Raw genomic sequence first — 24,941 nt, forward strand, 5'->3', positions numbered from 1 at the left:
CCCTGCTGAACATGTAATTTGGTACGGTTGAGTGTACTGTCTGCAAACCTCCACCGCTTAAGTTACTATATTGGGAGATTAATCTGGAACATTCAACTAAATTTTCAGCAAAAGCTCTGCTTTTTCTCCTTGTATTATCAAAGTAGTGGCTACCTGTGATTCAACTTAAAAAAATTGCGGGGAATATGTAGGTGTCCCACACCGAGTCACCTCGACCAAAGTGCATTTAACTAGAACAAGTAAATTTAGCACTTATCCAAATGCATCGTTTCAAGGCATATCGTTGTGAAAGAGAGGTCTTATACTGCACATTGCTGAACGTCATCCAAGTAATGTGGCCTTTCATGGAGTTTGTGGAACAGTTTTCAGAAATGTTTTGCTCAGCGTAGTGATGATTTTAGGTTTCCCAAGGCTGTGAATGTTGGGTTGCTGGAATCTTTCGAATCACTATAATTTGAACTCTAATTATTCAACGCCCCAGCACACACCCTCCGATGCGAAAAATTTGTTGACCTGAACAAATTCTCAATCTCGGATACAATTTCCCAATGCTCCGAAGTTGTTTGTCTTGACATGTCTTGACCTTTAACATTGAACAATACTTTTTTTTAAACTGTCTTGGGTTCTCTCTAAGCATACATTCAACCTAAACTTCCCGTAACTTGATTATCGTAGCTTATCAACTTCCACCGGAAGTTTCTTAAAAAGCACATCCGAAAAAAAACAGGGAAGTTCTTATCACTATAACGAAACTTTTGAAGTCAAAGTGTGGGAAGTCTCAGGCCAGTACCACAACGTTTATTATGCAATGTGCATGAAATTCATTGTGAGCGACGCGTTAAAATGTCAGATACATTTATACATTTTCAAGACTCCATAGATAACACAAATGTTGGCTGTCACGAATGTCCTTTTATGCCAAATATCACCTAAGTGTTAATGAGTCTCCATCGGTTTTGAAATTTACTCAAAGTTCCTCATTTTTTCAAATAGTTTATCTTTGATGATAGTCGTTGAATCACGAAATATTGTAATCTGCGCTTGATATAATCAGCATTTACTTTGATGCAGTTGAGTGATTTCATTGATGAACGTTTTACTTAAAAATTAGTTTCTTTAAAGAACTAACTGTTTAAGATTTGAAGCGTTTTATTTGGGCTTAGACACTGCCCCAAAGTGAACATGCTAGTTCTATCCTATAAGTAATTAAAACGTTTTTTACTCCATCCAAAAATTTGTCACGAGCAGGTTCCCCCTCAGCAAGGAATAATAAGCTCAGGGTTGAATGTTTTGTGTATACATTTTAGATTTGGAGAACCCAGACAAATTATCTTAGAAATAATGGTGTTTAAATACAACACGGACCAAGGGCATCTGAAAAATACGCAATTTTACCCATTTCTCACGTTCGTGGTTGGTGACGAATGCCCGTCTACTGATGAAGGATTGTATAGTCTCGTTTGAACGGCCGTGGTGTGGCTATGAACAAAAATACCTATCCCGAAAAACCCCAAGATTGTAGAGTCAATGCGAGGAAAAAGATGGACCCATTCGCCAAGTGCACTGAATCTTTCGTAGGACGCATCCCTAGAAGCATCATGATCAACAAAGCAGACGGTTTCCCTGACCTGTGCGACTTAAGCAACCTGGACTCTATCGACAATAGTAGTGCCTCGACAAGTCAGGTAGTGCTTCCAACTAGTTTATTCTGCTTTACCTGTTGCGATCGTGGCGTATCTTCTGTCCGGATTATCCCGATACGGCTCGTGGAACGGTGGGTCCAGTATATCCGGAATCGGTTTGTGCCCCCAATATTTCCAATGTGGACGCTCAGGCTTCTGACTGTGTCGATGCTTTGAACCTGACCAATCGATGCCATTCCTTTTGAACTCCGGAGTTTTATCGACTGATTTAAAGGCGTTACGAAATTCCCGGTAAATTCTTCCTCCTATGAAAGAAAGAGAACCAGTAAGAAGGCCCACAGTATCCCAAACTTTCTCCAGGAAATCCTAAATATGTCATAAAACGCCACAACTTTTATGACTCATGCACGGATTATGGTTCTTGCCTTTCATTTTTGTAATAAATAGTCTAAATACATCCAGCTACATGGGCTATCTGAATCAGCCTTCGAAATTATTGCTTATGGGCGGGTTTTGTCTTAAATTTGTAAGCCCAACAAATGTATATTTCTTACGACGCAGTTGCATGTTGGCCCATTTTAAAAGAAGCAAACGGACAGAGACCTACTCTTGAGTCAAACCCCAAGTTTAGCCGCAGTTTTATCAGCCGAGTGAATAATGCCAAACCCATACTGTTCTTAAAATTTAAACAGTAATTTTCTTAAACATACACTTGACTTAAATGCTTAACAATGTCTTCCCCTTTCAGCCGAAGATATGGAACGCCTATTTGGCTCCTTTTATGATGACAGTTTTCCAATTTCCAAATTGAACATAACCGAACAGACCTCATGCTGGTGATATTTTTGTAAAATCTGACTCAACTGCTATTACATGGCGGCTAATTTGCTTCTCTGACTCAGTCCAACTCATCAATCCAGTTTACTGCGGATATTATATCAAAGACAAGTTTCATTTATTTGACACCGTATTAACTCAAAGGCCGTACAGCACCCTACAAAGACATACGCACCGAAACATGAAGTGGTAGGATCAGGACACAAGCTTCTACAGCTTTGCGAATTCGCAGTCTAAAAGAAACCGAACGAAGTATTTGGTGAACAAGGTCGGTAAATTATACCCGGATGACAAGACTAAAGGCAAACTGAATTTTGCTTCCAGAGCAGTAAAAGAAAACTGGTACCTGGTATACTCACACTGAGAAGTTCAATACGAAACAATGCCAAAGAAAGTTTGAAACTTTTGGGTTTCAAAATGGTCTATCCTTGTCTCAGGAATCTCAGAGCATTTGCAACGATTGCAATAAAACCTGGCTTTCCCCTATAAGTGAAATTATTCGCCTCGTGGTAATCACCTTCTCGTCGAATGTTATTTCCTGAGTGCCACCAAATCGCATTCAGGTTATCCGTCAAAATGGACTCGATACGGCCTAGGCCACCTCAAAATTACGTTAACCTTGCTTGGGTTCTCAAAAGCGTTAATTCAAAGCTTTAATGTGGCATCAGCCAACCAGCCACTTGTTAGCGAAAAGTTCCAAACATCTACTTTAACTAAAGCCATTATTTATCAGTTTATAAGTTAATTATTATTGAATCTATAGTTTGATAGCATCAAACAAGCATTACTGTAGTTTTTTACACAGGTCATTGCGACATGGCTCATAGGATTCGGCTACGGTGCCTTTTATCACCCAAAGAATAAACTCAGATGGGATAGTCGCTTCGGATAATCCTTCTCTAATATTATCAGTATTTTTTACTATTCTTTTCATTCCTCGCGCTTTTTGCAAGGGGAACATTGCTGAAAGAAGTCCTACAAGAATCGCCTGTCATTTCGAAATGGCTTCGCCCGTAAGATTTGATTCATACAACCGTTTCTAATGCGTTTTGCCTCAAACCACCCTTCTCACATTTTGGAAATCATTTTTGGTAACCCTAACGTAACACTTGGCCCTTATTCATAAAGTTGTTTTCTTTTTATGCAACCTTCTGAATGTTTTGTAATGGTATCTGCTAATTGCTTTGGATTAGCTAGGGCAGGGGAGTTTTCATGTGGATTAACATTATTAGATTTGCCTACATCCTTGCTGATAGCATTCTTTCTGTGTGAGGACGGCGTGGATCACTTACAATTTGTTGTGTAAAACAACCTGAATATTCAATAGCAGTTAGATTTATGGTTGAGATTTTCGGAAGCCAATCAAGTTTGTTGAAACTGACAGGTTCGTGATTGCCCCTTATGAATACCCGAGGTTTTCTCCACCCACTGACAAAGCGAATGCAGAAAAGATCCCCTATACTTCCTGAAATATCACCCGCCCATATGGATAATTAATATAGCTTTCGCTCTGCTGATCGGCTAAAGACAACTTTCGGACGATTTAATGTGTAGCAACTTCTAGATTCTTCCATCACCTCATGGTGTTCAACAGTGTTTTCCCGTGAACTTCATAAAACATGATATTATAATTTGTATGAAACTTTTTGACATTTTTCATTTGATCAGTTTGAGATTAGTTCGACATATTCTACCAGCACAGGTGTGCAAGAACACTTTACTAATAAATTTTTCTGTTAGTTATAGGTGGAGTGTCCCGGTCTCTCTCATGCACACAGCCGATTCGCTTTAGTCGATGATAGTTGTTACATTTCTGGCGGCCTTCGTTGCTTGGGTTGCCTCACACTCACTGGAGTGGTTCCCCTTTTTATTGCCTTCACTTTATGGTCAATGGGAAATAATTTGGCTTAGATACACCCAATAATTCATGCGGGTGTGCAAAAACTGTGTTCTTATCCGGTAGATAAATCGTGTCTTAATCAAAACCCGAATGCGGGTGGGTCGATAAGCCTGCGCTAGAGTGCGATCGATACAAAAACCATGTATCAAACCAAATAGAGAATGGGAAACAGGCAGTGGCATGTGCAACTCTACATTACCAATAGATGCACTAGGCCGAAATCAAATTTTTATTGACAGTTGCGGAAAACATGTAGGAAATTTTTCGTTCATTTGGTCTGTTGTTGAACTCGACTGTTCCGATATAGCATTCAGTTTTTTAAAAGTACATATTTTACGACCACCCGACGAATACAAATGTGTTCTGTCCTAGCAACGCGTTCAACACGAACCCTAGGATCAACTATCCAACAGCACTGTACTAACCAGCCTGGGGTTGCTGCAATACATCATTCGATTCATTTGTGTCCGCGTAAACCGTTCCCCACGGCGTTACAAGCAAAATACCGATAAGCCGTCAAACGATTTGTTAAGACTAGTGCTTGGAGTTGGTTAAGCTCAGTGGTTTGATATAGGAACATACTATGACACCGACAACAACAGAAATTGGGGATTGATATCGGTCTATATTGTTCGGGGACTGATCTGCAAGTCAATCTATGCTGTTTGAACAAGGATAACGAGACAAACATACATCAGATCGTCGGTCTAGGTAGAAACTTTCTGATTCAATATGCATTATAGAAGATCAGACTGTAAATAGGCTTCGCAGTAGAAGGACACCGTGGGTCAATACAAAACTGTCCTCCATCTGCGACTGGACACGTTTTTGGACCTTGTGGGTCCAGTCCAAAATTATGCAGGGAAATAAGGAAGTGCATTGCGATTAACTGGAATTTCACCGTGATTTTCAGATGGCCAGTATCAGTCCCAGAAAAAATGAACCCAATTTTTCTGAGTTCTATATCACAGGAGTGAAATGTAGCTTCCTTAGACCATGTGTGGAGGAACATGACGTTTTTAATTCCATTCTGACGTTGTTGTTTACCGCTGCTCATTTATGGCCTAGCATCAATAAGCCCAGTTTCGTTTTATAGTGAAAAAATGGCTTAGTGATTGCGAATGTCATAGGGAAACTTGTGATGATGTCAATGGCACTGGTGCTGTGGATATTTTGGTAACGATTCTATTATGCAATGAGAAGCAAAAGGTCGCGAGGGAGCGCATAAACTGTTCCAACTGAACTACCACCAGTTTTGCATATAATGAACAAACGAGCAGCTACTTATCTTCTAGGTTTATAGCTTATATAGGTTCACGGTTAGTCATTGTTGGTAACCTTTCCGCTCAAGGCTCCTTCAAAACACTCCTGTGTAAATTTTTGAAAATATCCGTGATATCCGTTAATGACCACCTAAGGTAAACGGACAACGATGCTTGAGAAACTCAGCCCAGATATGAGGTAAAACTGGACAACAGTGGTTATGAAAGGATGCTTTTTCTCATCTTTCTGATGTCAGAATCAGTCCACTTAGTGCATGGGCTTGCAATGGTATCTTGGACGTTTCACATCTGAAGCAGTTTATATCCGTTTGAAATGTTTGGATATTCATTGACCATGAGGCTTAAGGAGGGGAATCTCGCGTCCTGATATGGTATTGAACCCGGCACTTTCAGTTACTCCAATTCGTGTATCCTACTGAGACCGAATACCGTCTCGTGATCTTTGGGAGAGCTTGCTCCCTTGAAAGACCTTCCCCCCAAAAGCAGAGACAACGGACAATATACCTTACGGAATTTTCGCATTTCCTGTATTCTCTAGGAAATTAAAATATGCAAGTCATATACATGAATGCAAGGTGGAGTATATGGTACAACTCTCCTTTTTCTTGTACATTTATCGGCTGCGGATAGTAACACTGATATGAAGGCATCTTGTAATACACAATGCGTTTGCGGCATAAAACGGGTTTAGCTTTCTCCTCCTAATAGTAACACCCGAGTCCCGAAAAGGAGGCCATTCACAGGAAGAAAACTTACTATTCCTTCGAAATTCGGTCACCAACAGTTCATGCAGTTTATTCTGAATTAATGTGAACGCTTCATCAGGAAATGGAACTGAAGTTCAAAACCAACCGATTGTTACAAAATGCTAGGTTGTTACCTACCTATTTGTATAAAACAGCGTGCTAGGAGGGGGTAGCAAATTCATCAGACGTAGAAAACATACTCCAACTTGTTGTATACAAGTGAGAATAACTGCGAGGTTTTCCAACAGTGGGCGGCATAGAGAGTATGTAATACGGCATTGGTGTAGGACCATCAGGGTGAATAAAGAGAAAAGACTTGATTGTTCCATATTCTGCATCCCTGAGTTTAAATTTCGTGAAACTTCTTGGGACGCCTGTACATACACATTCCAGAAAGTCCGCGTGATAAGGTGCTCCCAGTGCATTTCTTCAACAGGGTTCAAATGGAGTGGACATCTGGACACTCAGTGACAAATCGAACGAATTCTCAAACTATGCAGAACTTTTTGCACCATGTACTTGCATGGTTTTGTCTATCCGAGTTTGAATCTGTCTAAAACCCAAATGTCTGAAATAATTTCGCCAGTGCCACAATGATTAAAAATACCTTTGTGTTTCTTTTGATGAATAGCTTATAGTTTTGTTGAACGAACAACATAAATTAATCGGATGGTGAAATTTTACCTTCAGTATCCTCGAAGTTCGATAGCGACCACGCCTTTTCAACAGCCCCTGGGGATTGATCCTGCTCTCCGTCTTCGCCACTCGATGGGGACAGTAGTATAGGCTCAGCGAACGTCTTGTTGTCTGCCGATTGAATGTCCTTTGCCATTTCTTCTATCTGCTTTGTTGTATAGGTAGCCTTTATGGGATTGAGGGTAGTATCACCATGCGCATGTGGCAGTAGGCTGTGGAACGGTTTGATGGGTAACGTATCGCATCGGAGAGTTTTCTCGGAATGGAACTCCCTGGTATCGTTTTTGAGGTCGTTGGGAAGGTTCTTATCAGACTGTCCTTTCTGAATCAGTTTGGTAACAAGCCAACTGGGAATCCACACTGCAGCATTGGGCCTTACTTTATACAGCCGTTCCGCGGGAAACTTTTCGTCATCTACGAAGGTGTGAACATTTGAGAAGAACCTGACGGAAAGACACGCCTCATTTTTGAGCAAATCTGGAAAAAGATGAACGAAAGATGCTTCTTATGTTGGTACTTTTAGTCGCTGCATGTGAAAATTTCCTTTCCTGAATTTCCGAGCAAAATTCTCCGCAAATAATAATAATAACATTTAAGACGCTACGTATTTTAGCTTGATGGGTACTGTAACCATTTTTCTGATTTTTTTGCCACAATGGTAAATGTTCATGTATTGAAATAAAAACTTGAGCGGGCCATTTCAGCAACCTAATAACCTATCCACTAGGAACTCGTCCAAAGATTCAAACTTTAAATGGCTAAAACTTTTATGTAACCCCGAAAAAGAACAGAACAGTTTCCTGTATATTCAGCTATCCAGATTATTACGAGAACTCCATGTCCGAGTACTAGTCAGTCGCATTGTTGAATGGTCACACAAGACGAGGAGTTAAATCACCGATCACTACCCAGCAGGCCACGGGTTCGAGAAACGCACGGATGAGGAGTTCCAGTAAGAAAAAAACAGCTATACAGAGCTTCTAAACATTCCGTCCTTACACGAAGCAATCCCGTTATGACAAAAATCCGCCGAAATTGCACAGTACGGATATGCATATTGAGCAAAACAGATACGCTTTGCACCCCTTCAAAATATGGCCACCAATCCACAATTAGTTCTACTCAAAATAGAGCAAGCATTGGGAATCACAGAGCAAAAGCGGATTGCACAGACTCAGCGCGACTCAGCTATCGCACTCCGCGCACCCGAATCAAACCACCAAATCGAATTTGATCGCGCACGTATACTGAGGCAGGGTTCAGGTCATAGGTGGAACAGACGAAGCATCGGAGGTCAACAAGCATCAAAACTAGATAAAATGTAGTGATGAAGAAGGCTATCTGTCTCTCTGATCTGAAATCACGACACATCCCGTCAGACACTGGAGTCAGAACTCCGGACCACGGAACATCACGCCGAGCCACTTCCCAGTCAGGGCACACACCGATAGACTAACACCTACAAGCTGGTCGCGTTTAGCTGACAGTAGATGTCACGAACACATCAATCAGATGACACGATTGGGAGCTCAAACAACGCTTAAATTTACACATGTTCGAGTGATTACGAAAATCCCAAACTCATTCCCCTGCGCTCTTTTCTATGTCAAACTTTTCAAATATATTACGGTTTTTTAAGGGCGGGGGCAGAAACTGCTGAATTTAGGTCAACTGCGTACAAGACTTCGCTTGGGACGTAAACCATCGAAACTTTTCCGGTAGTTTAATTCCTCGATGACGGGTGTAGTGAAAGAAATTCCTGCCTGCGAAATTGTTTGGCTGCCGAGTGTGTGTTGCGGAATTTCATTGGGGGTGGAGTAGCATATGTGAAAACTTGTACCGTAACCCAAAGTAACTTTCTCATCGTTGATGTGGAACAGACTGTTGTGGTCCTGCAGTTTTGGAGGCTTCTACTAGACATTTGTCTACATTCGTCCGTGCAGCTTGCTTAGTCTCTCCTGCTTTGATATGCAGCAAAATGTCCACTAATATAACGACAATGGTAACTGATGAAACAACTTGTCACGAATTTAACCACTTCATGTATCGCATCATCTTTTTCTACGACACTTTCATGAACTCTGTTTTGGGTTGTAATGGAAAGTGATTTTCATTTTGCTGGAGGACAGTAACATCTGAACAGAAGAACAATTATTGTTATCTCTTGTTCTTGAGTAAATCGCCACGCGCTCGCACACTGTGCATATGCATCGATAACCTCTAATCAATATGCGTCCGGTTTTTAGGTCAACTTTAAGGACAACTTCCTGCTATTTAATCAACAAAACAAACAAAATCCGCGGTTTAAGTAGTACGGGTATGCGAGTTAACTTCCAATCAAAAACAGTACTCTACATTCTTCCCACCCTCAGCGAAAATAAACTGGAGACGGGTGCTACAGATTGTACAGTATGTTCGCGAATCTACAAAAGAACACAATCTGGTGGCAAATTTCACTCATTTGCAAATTACATTGCCGTTAACGATTGACTAAATTCAATCCCTCGGTTATGTTTTTCTTCAACTAAATGTTCTACGCAGAGTTTGTCTTGTGTTTCAGTTCCTATGGTATAAGAGCTATCGCAGTGCATTTTCTTGGTATGTTTGACTGCTTACAAACCTGCTGAAGTATGTGAAGAACACCATTAGCGAGAAATTTAGTTGTCTGTTGTTGACACCACCGTAAATTTCAAGTGACTGGATTCTTTCATGCTCGTGAAAGTTGACGTTCTGCTAGAACATGTGGTTGGTGCAATCCCAGGAAAAAGGCCAAAATGCTGATTTCTAAGAAAGGCAAAACCAATGAAGGGACGTTGAAGTCTTTAGCAGGCTTATAAGTAATGTATTGTGTCAAGTTACTCTGGTCCTCTGTTGCTTTGCCATTGCATTAGTATCCTGAGTTTGGCTGCCGCTATTATGGGACTTGAATTGTGACAAGCCATTCAGCCGGAACTTTTGGGTTGTTCAACTCTTGAGCACTACCAACTTGCAACTAATTTGGAAACAGGATCGTCATCAAATAGGTGGCTATTCATTCGCTCATGAAGTATGTGTTTAAAATCACGTATTTCACTTTCGAGAAGGAACTGTTCAGTTTAACTTGGAATTTAACTGATCAGCACGTTATAACAATAGTATAACGTTTTAAAAATATGGACTTGAATTTCTAAACACGATTTTTTTGCCCTTATGGGTTTTGTTGCATATGCATACATGTATATTAATCCACAAATTTTAGTACCGTATGAGATTGTGACTTTAGCAACATGAATAACCAGCCAACGGTTTTTCCCGAGTCAGTCTGCTTAGAAAACACCAGACGTGATAGGTTTTTCGAGTGATTAAAACTGCAATATAACTGACTAACCGTTCCGCGAATTTCGGGGTCACGTATGATCTGGCATTAATCATCCTCACCTTGATGCCAATTCTGCTATGGCAGGGTCATAGATTTTACTTGAAATTTACGGGGACAGGCCACAGGTTGTCGGGAAAAAGCTTACTACCAACCGGTGTTCATTATGTTTCGAGTCAATGAAGCGGTTCAAACTTTGGTTCCCTTGGGTCCAGACCATCCCAAACTGTTTCAGTGCATTTTTTTAGATAGAGCACTTTCGCCTGAATTCTCTCTACACGTTCATTTTTCGAATAAAATGATTCTGACAGTCAGTGAAAATATCACCGAAAAAATTTCCTCGTGAATCAAAAATCGTCCACAGGCTGAAATTCACACAAAATTCAAAAATATTTGTCTTTATAGTGAATCGGTCATACTGCTTATGCTTGAGTACTGATTTAATTGTACTCGGTATTCGTTGTTTCAATAGCCTCAAGGAGTGTGTGGTTCAGGACCATTTGTTGTTCACCAGTCATGAACAATCCTTGGTCTTCATGTGAATTAAAAGCTGCAAGTTTTGGCCATTCGTCTATTTTGCCTCTGTAACACCTTCACCCTAAGTGACGTCGAGATTTGTGACACGATGCAGGCAGGCTATTCTCCTTCCCCCTCTCTCCTTTTACATAGGAGTCCTGCAAAAAGAAACGATCGTACAACGGATACAGCGACCATAGTCTTTTGCATTTTATCTTTCAGATAGAACAACGCAATAATTATTTACACAAATTCGAAAGCTTGGTTTTAGAATACATAGGAATTTAATCCGATAAAAGTTTTCGTTTGCCTGCAGTGCTGTGCTAGGCTCAGATTTGAGCTTTTTCCTTTTGAGATGTCCAGAGTTCAAAAACTTTATGATGTCTGCTTCCAGCTATTCGCATCTCCAGTAGTTTGGCTGCTTGTGTGATATATTTAACCTGAAATTCTATGCGAAGAATGCACTGTGCACTGTGCACATTTTGCACAGTGATTATGTAGAGTCATAGCTATTTCAGTGTGGGATTTTCGACGGATAATTACAATAAAAGTACTTTTTACATTCACCAATACTTTAATATGCTGATTCTCTGTCAACTGTCGGCTTGCGTCGTAAACCTGATAATGTTAATTGTGCTTCGCTAAGCTCCTTTTTGTGTTGACAATGTGGCAGTAAGAATGTTATCGATATAGCTCATCAACATACTTGGAGTGTGGTCAAAGTCATGTACGCATTTGGCTTCTACGAGACGCACAGTTAGGTTGAGAGCTGTGGGCGATACCGGGAATTTCCCAACAGCGCAGCCTATATGTCTATAGCAAAAATTGATATTAGTTATGTTTTGTTCCGCGCTAAATATAGTATCAGCAGGACATAGAACAGTTCTTTTTGTTAGGCCGCCATCCCTACCCATCCCTTGTGAATGAAAATGCCAAAGTCTACTCGTTTCCTGTTCGGACAAAGGAATGATACTGTTAGCAAAACAAAGAGAATCGTTAAAATGACTGATTACCGGCAGAGCTTTATTAGAACTCTCAAGTAATTTACGTTATCATAGGGAGCACAAACGTTGTAATTCACAGAAATTTAAGGTCGTATTTTGATATGTCCAACGAGACATTCAGTCGCCCACCTGAAGTTGCGTAATCTGCTCGCTTTTGCGTCCGGCCGGCTCAGTGTTCGTTCGGTTGGTTCATACCTAATTTGTTTCACACGCAACATTGTTGGTTCGTTAATCGACCAGTCAATCCTATTCCATGGGAGTATACTTTATGCTTGAAAAGGTTTAATCCAGCTTACCTCGTTGTTTAATATGTATAATTGGTTATTTTTTGGAGACTGGTTTCGTCATCGTTCACGCTTCACGCGCATCACAGGTTGCAAAACGTCTGGACAATGGATATATGATGGATAATGAATGGTGGATCTACATTATTCGTTTAATAACAGGAAGAATTCGGGAAACTGGGTATGCATTTTCAGTGACATTTTCCATTTTTTTAGTCCCAAACCGTTTCATCAAAAGCAATGTTTTATTAGATAGAACAGTCAGCGTATTCCAACCTGAATTTATACAGTTTAAAGGTCACTGATGAAAACGTTGAAGACAACGTCCGTGAGACTATTGCGTCGCACCATAGTAATAACTCAACACTGTCTAGATTACTGATCTTTCTACTGAAGAGTGGCCATGCGCGAAAGCTGAGCTAGACATCAAATACCCTGTCTGCGTACCAGTTCTTCGGTCAGCAGTAAAATTGCTAGCAGAAAATAATCAGTAAAAGCGAAATAAATCAGTAGAATATAAAAAGGGAGAGGTTTGCACCTGTGATGATTAGGATCATTGCTCATTACTTCCAAAATATCGAGAGTGAGTAGCGTGTCACTTCCATACAGTGTTTCGACATCTCGAATATTGTGTTAAACGAAACATGAGGTGGTCTGATGGAAGCCATTCATTTGAAGAACATCGTAAATGAGGGATTCAGTTGGGCTTTGGATGGGTACTGCGTGACAACAAAGTTCATATAAAAGTGGGTGTAGTTGTCGAAGTGTGAGCAATATTATTCGATCATTCATGAGATGGTGGATGAGTGCTCCACAAATATTGACCACTGTTTGGGTGATTGTGAGCTGAACTGTACATTAAGTGATGGGAACTCGAAAGCGCTTATCACGCGTGGTATCCACATTAAACTGCTGTAGTCTATAAGTAGCGAGGGGATTCTGAAGGTCCTGAAGTTACTCTGAACTCAAGATCAATAAAAAGCAATTTTCGTAATCCTCCAAAATCAAAGCTTGTATGAGGGTTCGAACCAAGCGCTGGTCAACGGTAAAATACGATAACATTCTATCATCAATTAACCATCAGCAGTATAGTTTTCTTGTATCTAGGCAGGACAGAGCGCCATTTATCTTTCAGCCTCATAGTTTACTTCATGGGTTTGGGTTTTCACTGGCTCATTCAACGACGATTATTCAGACGCAAGACCCACAGATTTGTGAAATCGCCCATTTCTAAGCCATGTACCTAGACATTGTAATGGGTGTGGAAATTCGGAGTGCGTAGTATGAATTTCACCCCGCAAATAAAGCCCGAATGCGCTGGAAGGTGCTTGACAACCCATCCCACAAACCTTTGAGGTGATCCGGCTCGTGATTCGATGATAGTTCGATTTCGACTGGCAGTGTGACCTTAAGCAGTGTGTGATGAAGAACTCTTGTCCGTGCTTTTCTCTTGATAGGTTGTGACCCGGGAAGTTAGTCGTGACAAAGACCAACAGATGAAAGGATTGCGGCGTTTTATCTGATCTGATCGAAAGTTTACTACACTGCTGCCCATTCATCGTAATCAACTATTGCTACGTCAAACTACTAACGAAAAGGGTACGAAGTGAATGGTCCATAGAGATTCATGAGGTACACATTCCTATGGATTCCAAACGAAAATGAGATTATATTTCAGTACACTGCCAGCATAGACTGATACGAGTAGCAGGCGGGTGCTCAGATATGGACTCAGTTTATTCTGGTTCCCACTTGTTATATTTACTTGTAATTCAGCCGGTCAGCACTACAGGTTGTTTGAGTTAACAAATAAAAGATCGCCTTATTGTCTTGCTCAGACAGTCGGTTCTGAAAATGCCTGCGCAACAAAATCCCAATCAAATACGTGGCACCTTTCAAGGGGTGCGATACTAATTGGACTAGAATACAAGTCTTATAGTCAGGACAAAACAGCTAGTGTAAAAATTCAGCACACAACACAACAATCTGTTGGGCTTTTCCCTGATAGGACGCTACTGATAAATTTACTGAAAACTCAAAGCCCAACACCGATTTCACTCATATAGGGGACCATCAGGCTTACACCAACTCACTGCTCTCCTTAAACGATTAATTGTACGCTAATAATTACACTGAATATTTTCAAAATCACCAAATAGAAAAAGAGCAAAACTCATCAACTTTCAGTCACCTGCTTGCGGCAGACCAGCCTAATAGATGAAAACAGGAAAACCAAGCAACCGGTCGAACAAAATGTACTTGTCACCAGTGATCTAACTTTTGGATAAACATTGTCAATAAGCAGTGCAAGTCACAAAACACCGAAAATAGGCCGTCTAATGGTTGTATTGGTTGGTATTGTCCGTGCTAGACAATGAGCATATCGTTTTGACCATTAGCAGCCCAAAAAGTTATTGGTTTACATTTCAGGCCATGCCTTGGCGCTTAATGAAAACAACAGAACATCGACCAAGAGAATATCCGTGTAGTGAAATGGTTTGTGTTGGTTTGTACCCGAAAATGTCGCCCTTACCGCTGAACTGTTGTGCTTCTGGAAAAAACTGATAAATTTACTGAAAACTCAAAGCCCAACACCGATTTCACTCATATAGGGGACCATCAGGCTTACACCAACTCACTGCTCTCCTTAAACGATTAATTGTACGCTAATAATTACACTGAATATTTTCAAAATCACCAAATAGAAAAAGAGCAAAACTCATCAACTTTCAGTCACCTGCTTGCGGCAGACCAGCCTAATAGATGAAAACAGGAAAACCAAGCAACCGGTCGAACAAAATGTACTTGTCACCAGTGATCTAACTTTTGGATAAACATTGTCAATAAGCAGTGCAAGTCACAAAACACCGAAAATAGGCCGTCTAATGGTTGTATTGGTTGGTATTGTCCGTGCTAGACAATGAGCATATCGTTTTGACCATTAGCAGCCCAAAAAGTTATTGGTTTACATTTCAGGCCATGCCTTGGCGCTTAATGAAAACAACAGAACATCGACCAAGAGAATATCCGTGTAGTGAAATGGTTTGTGTTGGTTTGTACCCGAAAATGTCGCCCTTACCGCTGAACTGTTGTGCTTTCTGGAAAAAAAATGTGTATCGCTTAACATTTTAAGGATAGTCCGCTCTCACCGCGAACTTTCAGGTGATCAGTATGCTGCTCGTTGTACGCAACGAACTCTACGCTGCTCATTTTGCAGAAGAGAAGCAGCGCTTTAACGCCATATTATTCCCCCAGGACCTGTTTAAACTGGCGTGTTTTTTGGGAATGCTGTAAGATGACTGGCTTGAGGAACAGTCCTGCACAATAAATTTGGCGCTCACTAAATTTCAAAATAACAGTCATTGTATTAGAAACCTGTTACACCACCATAAAAGTGCTGTAAAGATGACCATGTAACACAGTTGTTGACAGAGTCTCAGTGATCTCTCAAAAGTGATCTTACGCAGGAAGCTCACGTGGCTAAGAAGGTTTGTTCATCGAGAGCTACTATGTTGGAACAGCCCACTAAAGAAGCTGTTTTTTGGAAAAGATGAACAAAAACCTCATTTAATGGCGGTAGAATGGTGCACTCTGTGCCTCGCATAACTAGTGAAAAACGAATGACTTGTGTAGTGGAAGAGCAAGCCCAGTGAGCAAGCTTGCCAGACTGGTTCCGATGCACCCTGCTTCTCATAAAATGAAGTCATTTGTAATATAGGTTCTATGAATGCAATTTTATTGGTGTGTAGGATAAATTTCTAAATTTAAAGAAATCATTGTCTTGACTAGTATATGTAGATGACCGGATGTGCAGTTAACATGACTTGAGAGCATTCAGCTGAACTTTTACTATATAGTTTTAAAAACACCTGGAAATTCTTAATTCTATATCAATAAGTTATAAGCTTTTAGCCGGATTCCTCGCTTTGAAAAAGGCGGTTACTCCATCTTTCAAAGTATAAAAATGAGTTGCAAACATTTTGTTACGGATTTTTGGTGTCTAATGAAGGATCACTGTGCAGATAGTCCTTTGTAAAATATCGTGGCCTCGGGAATGGTTCATTTCGCCCCTTCAGGAATATAACTGAAGTTTTAGAGATGCCCAAACATCCTGGGTAAAGACCGTCTCGGATTACACACTGATCGTTTAAATCCTTCTGATCGTAGTTTGTTCGGCTTTTGATGCGTTCTTTAGCAGCTTGTATCAGGTGATCACTATTCGTTTGCATTGCTCTCACCATTTACTTGCAATGCTTATTGAAATTGAACTTTATAACGACTAGAAGCTCAAGTGACGGAATCCACTCTGCACACACAAAAGAGTCAAACTTGCGTGGTTCGTCGTTGCATGGATTCGTCACCACCAATCGATTCTTGACTTCTGACTTCGATTATGATTCGTTCCTCATATATAGAGTTAGCTCAGGTGCGCTGACTTGAGTAGTTTTCTTGACAGCGGCGGCACTTTGCGGAACGTTATGCACTGTTTTACCCTGACTGGATGCCACTCTCATATTTACTTGGCCTTGCTACAATATCTGCTAGTATTTTCCCCTCCGAAGATGCCAGATCTCAGCAACCTTGTTGCGGTCAGCGAAGTGCAAACGGCGTGACCGCCGATGGATGTATTGCGTTCGGCAAAATCAAACACTGGTGTTTTCCCAAGAACCATTTCGTGAGTAGGCGTTCGCTGGCTTCTAGAAACTCTCGGTTCACTAAACAGAATCACTGCGTTCTCACTGCAGCACAAAGAATCTTCCTGGAGGCCATTCCGAATCCTGCGATGATTGTTCAAATTCGCTTGATTGGGTCCCGATTGGTCCTCTAACAGGCGTTGTCAGTGTTTTTTTATTACTCTGGTTGTTTGTCTACTTTGCTGACTGAAACAAATGGAGCATACTGACCTGATGGCATTGGCTAACAGAGATCTTTAATCGCAAACTGAAGTACTGAGATGATTAGTCGGTGGGTTCTGAACTGGATTCGAAGAGTTCTTGACTGACCGTTTTGCTTTAGGTTACGTGGCAATATCTATATCTCATCGTACTTCTTTGTAGCACGTTAACGATTTACATGCTAGTAGAGTAGGAATAGAATCAGGCTTCAGATTTAATTGCTGCAGATTATCAGCTCCCTCTGCAATTTTCCACTTAGTATCGCCTACCTGGATAGGTCACAGCCATAGAGTTTTGTTTCCAATAAAGTGGTGTGAACGTCACCAGCTAATAAATCACTTTCTGAGACCGAATGTTGTGGTCTTCGACTCAGTTGCCGGTGATTTCTATGTCCTTTATCTGGCGCTGACCGGTTGGTATGATAAATCAGCTGAAGAACAGGACATCCGGGAAACTTTATGGCCAGCACTGAATTACATCAAACTATCAGAAATGGAACTGCTTCAGCAAATCAATGTAGACCGGAAATCAACTGTCAGAGGCCGAAAATCAACTCACGCAGGCACCGTTTTCAAGGAATTTTGGGCTTTCTTGCGCTTCACCAAATCTTCCGTGACGTTACTATTCCATTGCTTGGGAACAATCAAACAATTATTCGCCGTGCCGTTGAATGATTTTCGATGATTGCCTCATTAAACGACATTCACCTTGTCTCCGATAAACGGCTGGATTATCGTTAGTAGATCGGTGTATTCTGTATCTTATGAACTCTCGGGTGATAATCTCCTGCCAATTTCAGCTATCCATAAGGGCTGAATGAGCAATTTCGTAAACAGAATAGATAAATATATCTTGGATTTTTTTATTGTCCTAGTAAGTAGGTATACTATCCAGACGCGAGTGGTGCGAAATGCAAATACCATTCTTAAACTTGAAACTACACATCCAGAATTGTATCACGCACTGCAAGTTTTCGTGGTGCTACCTGAAAAGTATAATTTAAGGGGCGGGTCAAAACCAGCAGCTGTGGATTCACATTTGTTTCGCATCTGGGATATCTGAAGATTGAATAGGGGCACGGTCAAGGACACACAGTGCTAATAGACCCAAACAAATACGGAGCCCAACCACAGTGTTTGTTTACATCACCATTGGTTAGTGGCTGCGTGGTGGGAAGGGGGTCAACCGTGAATGTGGAATATCTGCATGTATCATGTACTTGGATAGGATAAGAGCCGTTAGTTATAACGAGGCTAGCTGGTATCTTGCCTGTTACGTGGCCAAAATATACAACAGTCTAAATCTGTATGGAAAGATAATCATATGCTAATCATTCAGCTACATCACGTTTCCGGCCCATAGCCACCCGAAGGGAGCACGATGGCTGAGCTACTGCGAGATTGCCCAAGGCCAGGTTGTCCTAAACTAACCCAAGCCTCGTCGAGATGCAGAGGTTGTGTTCAAATCATGGACCTCCCGGTAAGATAGTTCGTAAACAGGAAAAAATCCGCCATCATTTGGAAGACTTGGGATGTTTGTAAAGAATTATAAAGTGAATTGCTTACTCAACGCAAACATCAATTATTCCGATCCGTTTGTTCGCTTTTAGTCGTGCAGATTAGCATACACGATTGCTTAGATAAAAACGAAATCAGCTAAACTCAAAAATATAACAAAACAAGACACCAACGTCCTACACGCTATATTTTTATGTAAGAATGCACGATGCAATAAATAAATAAAGCGAAGAGGGTACCCTTTGAGTAAGCACATTGGGATAGAAACCGATTCCTAATTTCTGCACCACTTTATACTGCCATGCACGTTTTAAACACAAAAGCCACAAACATGAAAGAATTTGTTTACTTCTCAGGACCTGAAACGCCGTAAACCCAGTCATTACGACTGACACTTACATAAATGCAGTTTGAAAAGGCTGACAAAATCCAAAACTCTCATTTAGTTTGATGGCCTCGTTGAACTTACAAATTTCCCTATGGAATAGTCCGATCCACTGTCTAAATATCATCTTTGTCAAAAACACTCCGAGACAACACAGCTGTCGTTGTAAATTCGATATTTTAATCTACCTTTGTTCGAGTATGTTCTAAACAAAAGGTTTAATAAATTCGTCTAAAAGGACAACCTATCCTTACGGCATTGATCATCACGGATGGTCGGAAGGCAAGCAGAAACCGATGATTTAAACAAACCTAACTGGGTTGCGAAATACATTCATTTCCACACAAATTTTGTTTTGATGGGAGACACAGCTAGATCTCTCATTTATGACATTTTTTAAATAAATACTCTCATATGCTCATATGAATATGTTCATATACTCGTAAGCTTGCTCCTCTTGAACCCAAATTGGATGAGAAATACATTCAGTTTCACATTAATTTTTCAACAGGAGACTCAACTGGATCCAGCTGAAATTCTGAATTAAGGAATTCCGATATTTATGAGACCAGTGACCGCATATCAGTATCATCTTACTTTGTATGTGTATCTCTTTGTTAGCCCTTCAAACAGCTTCACGGAAACACCATTCAAAGCTCTTGGTGAAATCGCCAATGGCAATACTCTTTTCATGGGGCTTCGGTCGCTCAATAATGTTGCCTGTTTTCAACAAACCAACGATATCCATGCATTCCGGTATACAGGGGGGAGGGCGACCGCAAGATTGACTGCATTGTTACCGTCATGAATCTTATTAAAGCGGACCGTGGACAGAATCGAAAGAATCAGAGACGAAAATCACCACCAGCCACCAGATTAGTTTCAACGTACTTTTCAAATACCTCGGTAGATTTTACGTCCTAATAATGGTGAGACTGTCACTCAGCCAAAGCGAAAAAACATCCGAAGGAACGTGGTCGCTGTGTCGATCACAATGTTTTATGTTCGGAAAACTTACACCTGCAAGTTTGCCTATCCTAGTTCCCTTTAGATGCTTATCACTGCTAATGCTCAATAACGGACTGAATTCCACATGCCTTGTACAAAACAGTGTTTTACGCACTAAGAGCAACCGAATACGTTTGAGCACTTTCTTGTTGAGCATCGTGGTTTTCGGAGAATAAATTGAAAATAAATTTGGAAAAGCAAGCGCACTCTATGTGTCTATGTAAATACAGTTGACCAGTCACATAAAGACCATTTGAAAAGAACTGCTGATCAATACGTTCCTAAACTTTTGGAGGTACTCCAGTGACACACTCAAGCTAATAATTTGGCATCATGGCCTCTAACTTTCAAGAATCCGAATTATGCCCCTTGGTTTGTTCGCCGAGCTTGACAATTTTGGTGCACATCTTTCATCACCTATCGCGGTTCCATCATAATTGGGTTACGAGTAGAAGTGCGTACTTCCACTCAATGAACTTATGGTGTCATCGTGACTGGTGATTAAACGTTTGCGACTCAATGATCCAGCTCAGCAAGAGAGCAGACATATATCATTAAAACTCAGGATACCAATAATCTTTTCAGATTGAATCACAATCAGCTTTTTCCAAAAGGAACACATTTGATATTGTCACCATGGCAAATGGTAGAACAGCCCCGGCAAATCATAAGCACTATCTAGAGCGACAACCGAAACTTCGATTTTAGTCAACGCCTGTGAATGACAGTATTGTGAGTAATTCCAATTTCTGGAGTGTCAGTGGTCAAAAAATTGTACTTGTGTTTACAACGAATGAAGATTTATTGTACTGATATACAATGAAGCGTGTTTGCATGGGTATTGGCGATTATAGGCTGAAACATCGGCACACGCACTCTGTACGCAAACGGACACGCAATCTACTCACGAATTGTCCGTATGATTGTAGGCATGTCTGTAACATTCTCAAGTTAAGCATATTGATCCCGGCAACCGAATTCACTTATGTCATCGTCACCATCCATGAAGAACACGCCCAAAAACATTTACCGAAAATGGCTCTTATGCGGTGAAGTGTGTATGAAACTGCCATTTTTAACACCAATGACGATGTAGCCACACAAATTCAAGCTTCTTCAAGAAGACTGCTGGAGACTAATTTACGCGGCCTGCGTCGACGTGAGTTCAAAGAAATCAGGAACCACTATTTTGGCGCAGTGATCAACAATTTTTTGGATTGTGCTATAACTACATGAAATTTCTTCGTCACACACCATGAGGGTATTGTCGAGAGAAGTTTAACAGAAGAGCTAGGAGAACAGCACAAACTGAGTTTAAAGAATAGGAACACTGGCTTTCTTTAAATGCCTTACGGTTAGGCATAGCGGTGCCCGTTACGTCCACAGAACCGGTAAAGTTTAGAATACTAGAAAATTATGTCATTTGATTGCACACTACCTTTCATATACGATTGTCTCCCTCTGCAGAAACTAGTTGAGAGAGCCTGGAGTAAGACACTTCAAAAGACCAACAGAAAGAGTCCCCTCCTAAATGCAGTCCCTTCCAATGGCGCCGTGTCTAGCGATGGGAAAGACTCGAATTTAGATGCTGCCCGAAGATGTATTTGTGTGACGGTTGAAGACTATCGTCCCTGACCCAAATTTATCAAGTGATACTGTGTGTTGGCGATCTTCAAAGACTACAGTCATGATTGGGTAGGTGCAGGTGTCCTCCCATGAAGTAGCCATCCGTTAGAACCGATCTCTGATCACTAGTGCTGAGCAATCACTTAAGCCCACTAACGTTACACATTTATAAGGTCTGTTTGTCTTAGAAATCTTACCATTGAGGCTTAGCCGCCCCAAAACCTCTGTTCGGACAAATGTTCCCAACTATCGTCAAGGGATGGTTTGATTTAAGCCTTGGAGGGTTTTCACACGTCGAAATGTTCGCTCACACAGATGGCTCATGATGTTTTGTTACAAGAATTGATATCCTGCGCTATCAGTGCATATGATAATACCTAGTAACTTGTTTAGATCATTCGCGGCATAGTTTTTTTTCCCGCATCAACAAAAACCAGCATCAGTGGATGGAGCTAAGCTACACCGCCAACGGAGACCATTGTCAACCACTTGTCTAAATTATGCTTCAAATGCGAATTCCCTGTAAGAGGTGAATATTTAATAGTAAAGATCAATTTTGGTCGGTCTCATAAAGTACTTTCTTCATTACGGTTGCTCCCGCTGGTAATTCAGTTAAAATATAATAGCTGATTGAGCAAGCGGTTCCTTATAGAAGAGGTTTAAGCAATGTAGAATCCCAGATAAAATCGGTCTTGTCTAAAGGGTAGTCTCAAAAGAGGGGTAAAACTCTAGGACAGACAAAAACCATACTGTAACCAAAAACCTCTGAAGGGAATAAATTCCTTTCATTTGATCCTCCAGAAATTTTATTGTTGTTGTAGTATTCAAAGGATTTAAAGTCGCGGATTTTACATTTTAGATTGTTCAAGAAAGGATTTAAAATACGCGAATTTGAGGTGTTTCTTTTGTTGAGAGATCTGGTGATCTCCCAAAGTTGGCGACGTTGCGAGCTACCAACAGTGACTATTTCGGGAAAGATCTAACGAAGCCCTACACTGATAATGTCCGTTGTGAATAATCCGCCGAGGGGAAAAATGTATTTAGAAGGCTTGCTTGGGAGGGGGCTTGTTCCACCGTCACACTTGACGGAATTGGTCTAGGCGAGCAAGCGTCCAAAAAGACTAAAATGAATTTTGCTACTCATGAGTAGTTCAAGTTAAAACACGTTCACCTGTGTTAGAACATTGAAAACACGTTGCACCTAGGAGGAAAGTATGTGACTGGATTGTGATAATTCATGTTTCCGTCATCCTTGAATGTTCTCCCATGCGCGTGCTTTGTCAACCTTTTAATAAAAAAATTATCTCTTGTGACAGTCTCGAACTAGAGGCTCTTTAATGAGCCACTTTCCTAAAAAGCCTTAGCATCCTATTCTGCACTGTTTATTACAAAACTTATTTACATTTGTTGTCCAAGATACTTGAGTACTCTGGTGAACCGGTTGCAATATAGTCATGAATGCATATGTACTGGGCAAGACTTGACACCTGTAGAAATTCTGGGAACTTCAGTCGTTTGACGATGACAGAGAGTTCGCATATGACTAGACGGTATTGTATAGGTCCTAACTTCTCGGCTTCTATGTAGATTACTTAAGCATTCCAGCAGCCCTTCTATATTTGCTATTATGATAGAAATTCATGCTCGCTATGTGGAAGCTGTCAGTCGGCATGGAGAAAATTATTCTTGATGTTGGATTTGCGTAGCCCGCGATTCACTATGTTCACTAGTCTTTTGCACCTTAAATTCAAACAAGAAAAAAGAAAGAAAGCGTTCAGCTGTAACACCCTTCCGGTGCCTAGCTGCCATGCCACCTGAAGGAAGCACGAGAGCTGGGATACTGCCAGGTTGCCCAAGCCTAGACAGGGGAAGTCGAGTGGCGGAGGTCGGATTCGAACCACGGACCTTCCGGTCAGTAAGTTCGCGTTCTAACCACTTGGGCATACCAATCAGTCGGCAGTTCACCTCTCCAATCAAAGAAAAGAGGTTTTTAAACTCCCGTTACAGATACTTCGACCAGGCTACTCAATCCGAGGTGAGCAAATAAACGTGATTTAGGAACTTGTGACCTTCACTGTCCAGCCGGGTTACCGTTGTGCTCTACTGCAACCAGCTGTTCGATAGCAGCCGAATTCTCGTAGTAAGATTCAGTTCAAGCTGTCACTGAGTACTTACAGTGTTGGACAAGCCAAATTTATTGTCTCCCTAACGTCAACTGCTTCACCCTCTGTCTTCTGGCCCCTTTTACAAGAAGGGTCTCTTTGTGTGAACCATGTATGTGTAGTGTCTGCATTCCGTTGCCACATCTACCATTCTCCCTGAACTTAAACCACACTTTGTAACTGTCGTTCACATTGTATCATGGCGTTTGTTTTAATGTTACGAATACACAATTTTCCGGTGCGACCTGCTGACTTCTTGCTGAACGAGCGTATGTACGCTTTGTTGAACTGTTTGTTGACTGCTGAACCAGTGGGACTAAATCTCTGTGTTTGTGTCAACTGTTGAACGTCACAATAAATCCCTGTGACATTTTTTAGCCGTGAATAATTTTCCTACCGTGGAATATATCACTCACGCGGAACCATCTGTGGGAAATTTCGACAAGTGAATATTTCCTTTCACAGCCAGTTACTGCGTTTGGATCGGTGTAGTGGACTATTGGATCTACACATTCGTTAGTCCCCATTTGACTATGGATTCTTTTCCTATTGTGATTTTGTGATTTTGTATTGGTTACTTTTGCTTGTTAATTTATCCGAACATGCTGATAAGGTCCTAGTCCGCTAAATATATGCGGCAAGAAGGAAAGTTACTGACTAGTAGTTTGCCCGTAATTGCTTATGACGAATATGTTGAACACTAGTTCATATTCACGGGTAAAATAAATGAACTAAAAGTGGCGGCTCACAGCCGATTATGGATGAAAAGTTACTTGAAAAGCATCGTGAAATATCTGTTGCACTTAGCCCCAAACGTTTGAGTACAAAACGTTTTCGAAAACTTTCCGCTAGTCACTTCAGAAGCTAAATCTCTGCAAAGACCTAACTGTTAATTGGCGAGTCACTTTTCCCATAATGAAGGAATATAACAATAGGGATTCAGGATTACTGGAGACGAATTAAACAAAAATTTATAGCCTACTGTTCGTTTGCATTTGATACAAGATGGGAAGAGGGAAAATAATTTATCTAACTAAATTTTCTCATTATTTTATTCACCTTGTGGACCAACAAAGTTAAAAGA

The 24,941-nt window shown here is 40.9% G+C and overlaps 1 protein-coding gene across 1 annotated transcript in view; it reads right to left on the reverse strand.

The window, feature by feature from the left end:
* Nucleotides 1–7,580, reverse strand: part of T265_14145 (hypothetical protein) — a gene marked incomplete at both ends in the record, with an annotated part of 37,376 nt that extends 29,796 nt beyond the window's left edge. The window contains 2 exons of the mRNA XM_009172214.1: nt 1,718–1,948; nt 7,094–7,580. Of these exons, the coding sequence (XP_009170478.1) occupies nt 1,718–1,948; nt 7,094–7,580 (718 nt within the window). The remainder of the gene's footprint in view (nt 1–1,717; nt 1,949–7,093) is intronic.
* Between the last annotated feature and the right edge of the window lie 17,361 nt (nt 7,581–24,941).

Source organism: Opisthorchis viverrini (genome assembly GCF_000715545.1).
Source record: "Opisthorchis viverrini unplaced genomic scaffold opera_v5_149, whole genome shotgun sequence".
Taxonomy (NCBI): domain Eukaryota; kingdom Metazoa; phylum Platyhelminthes; class Trematoda; order Opisthorchiida; family Opisthorchiidae; genus Opisthorchis; species Opisthorchis viverrini.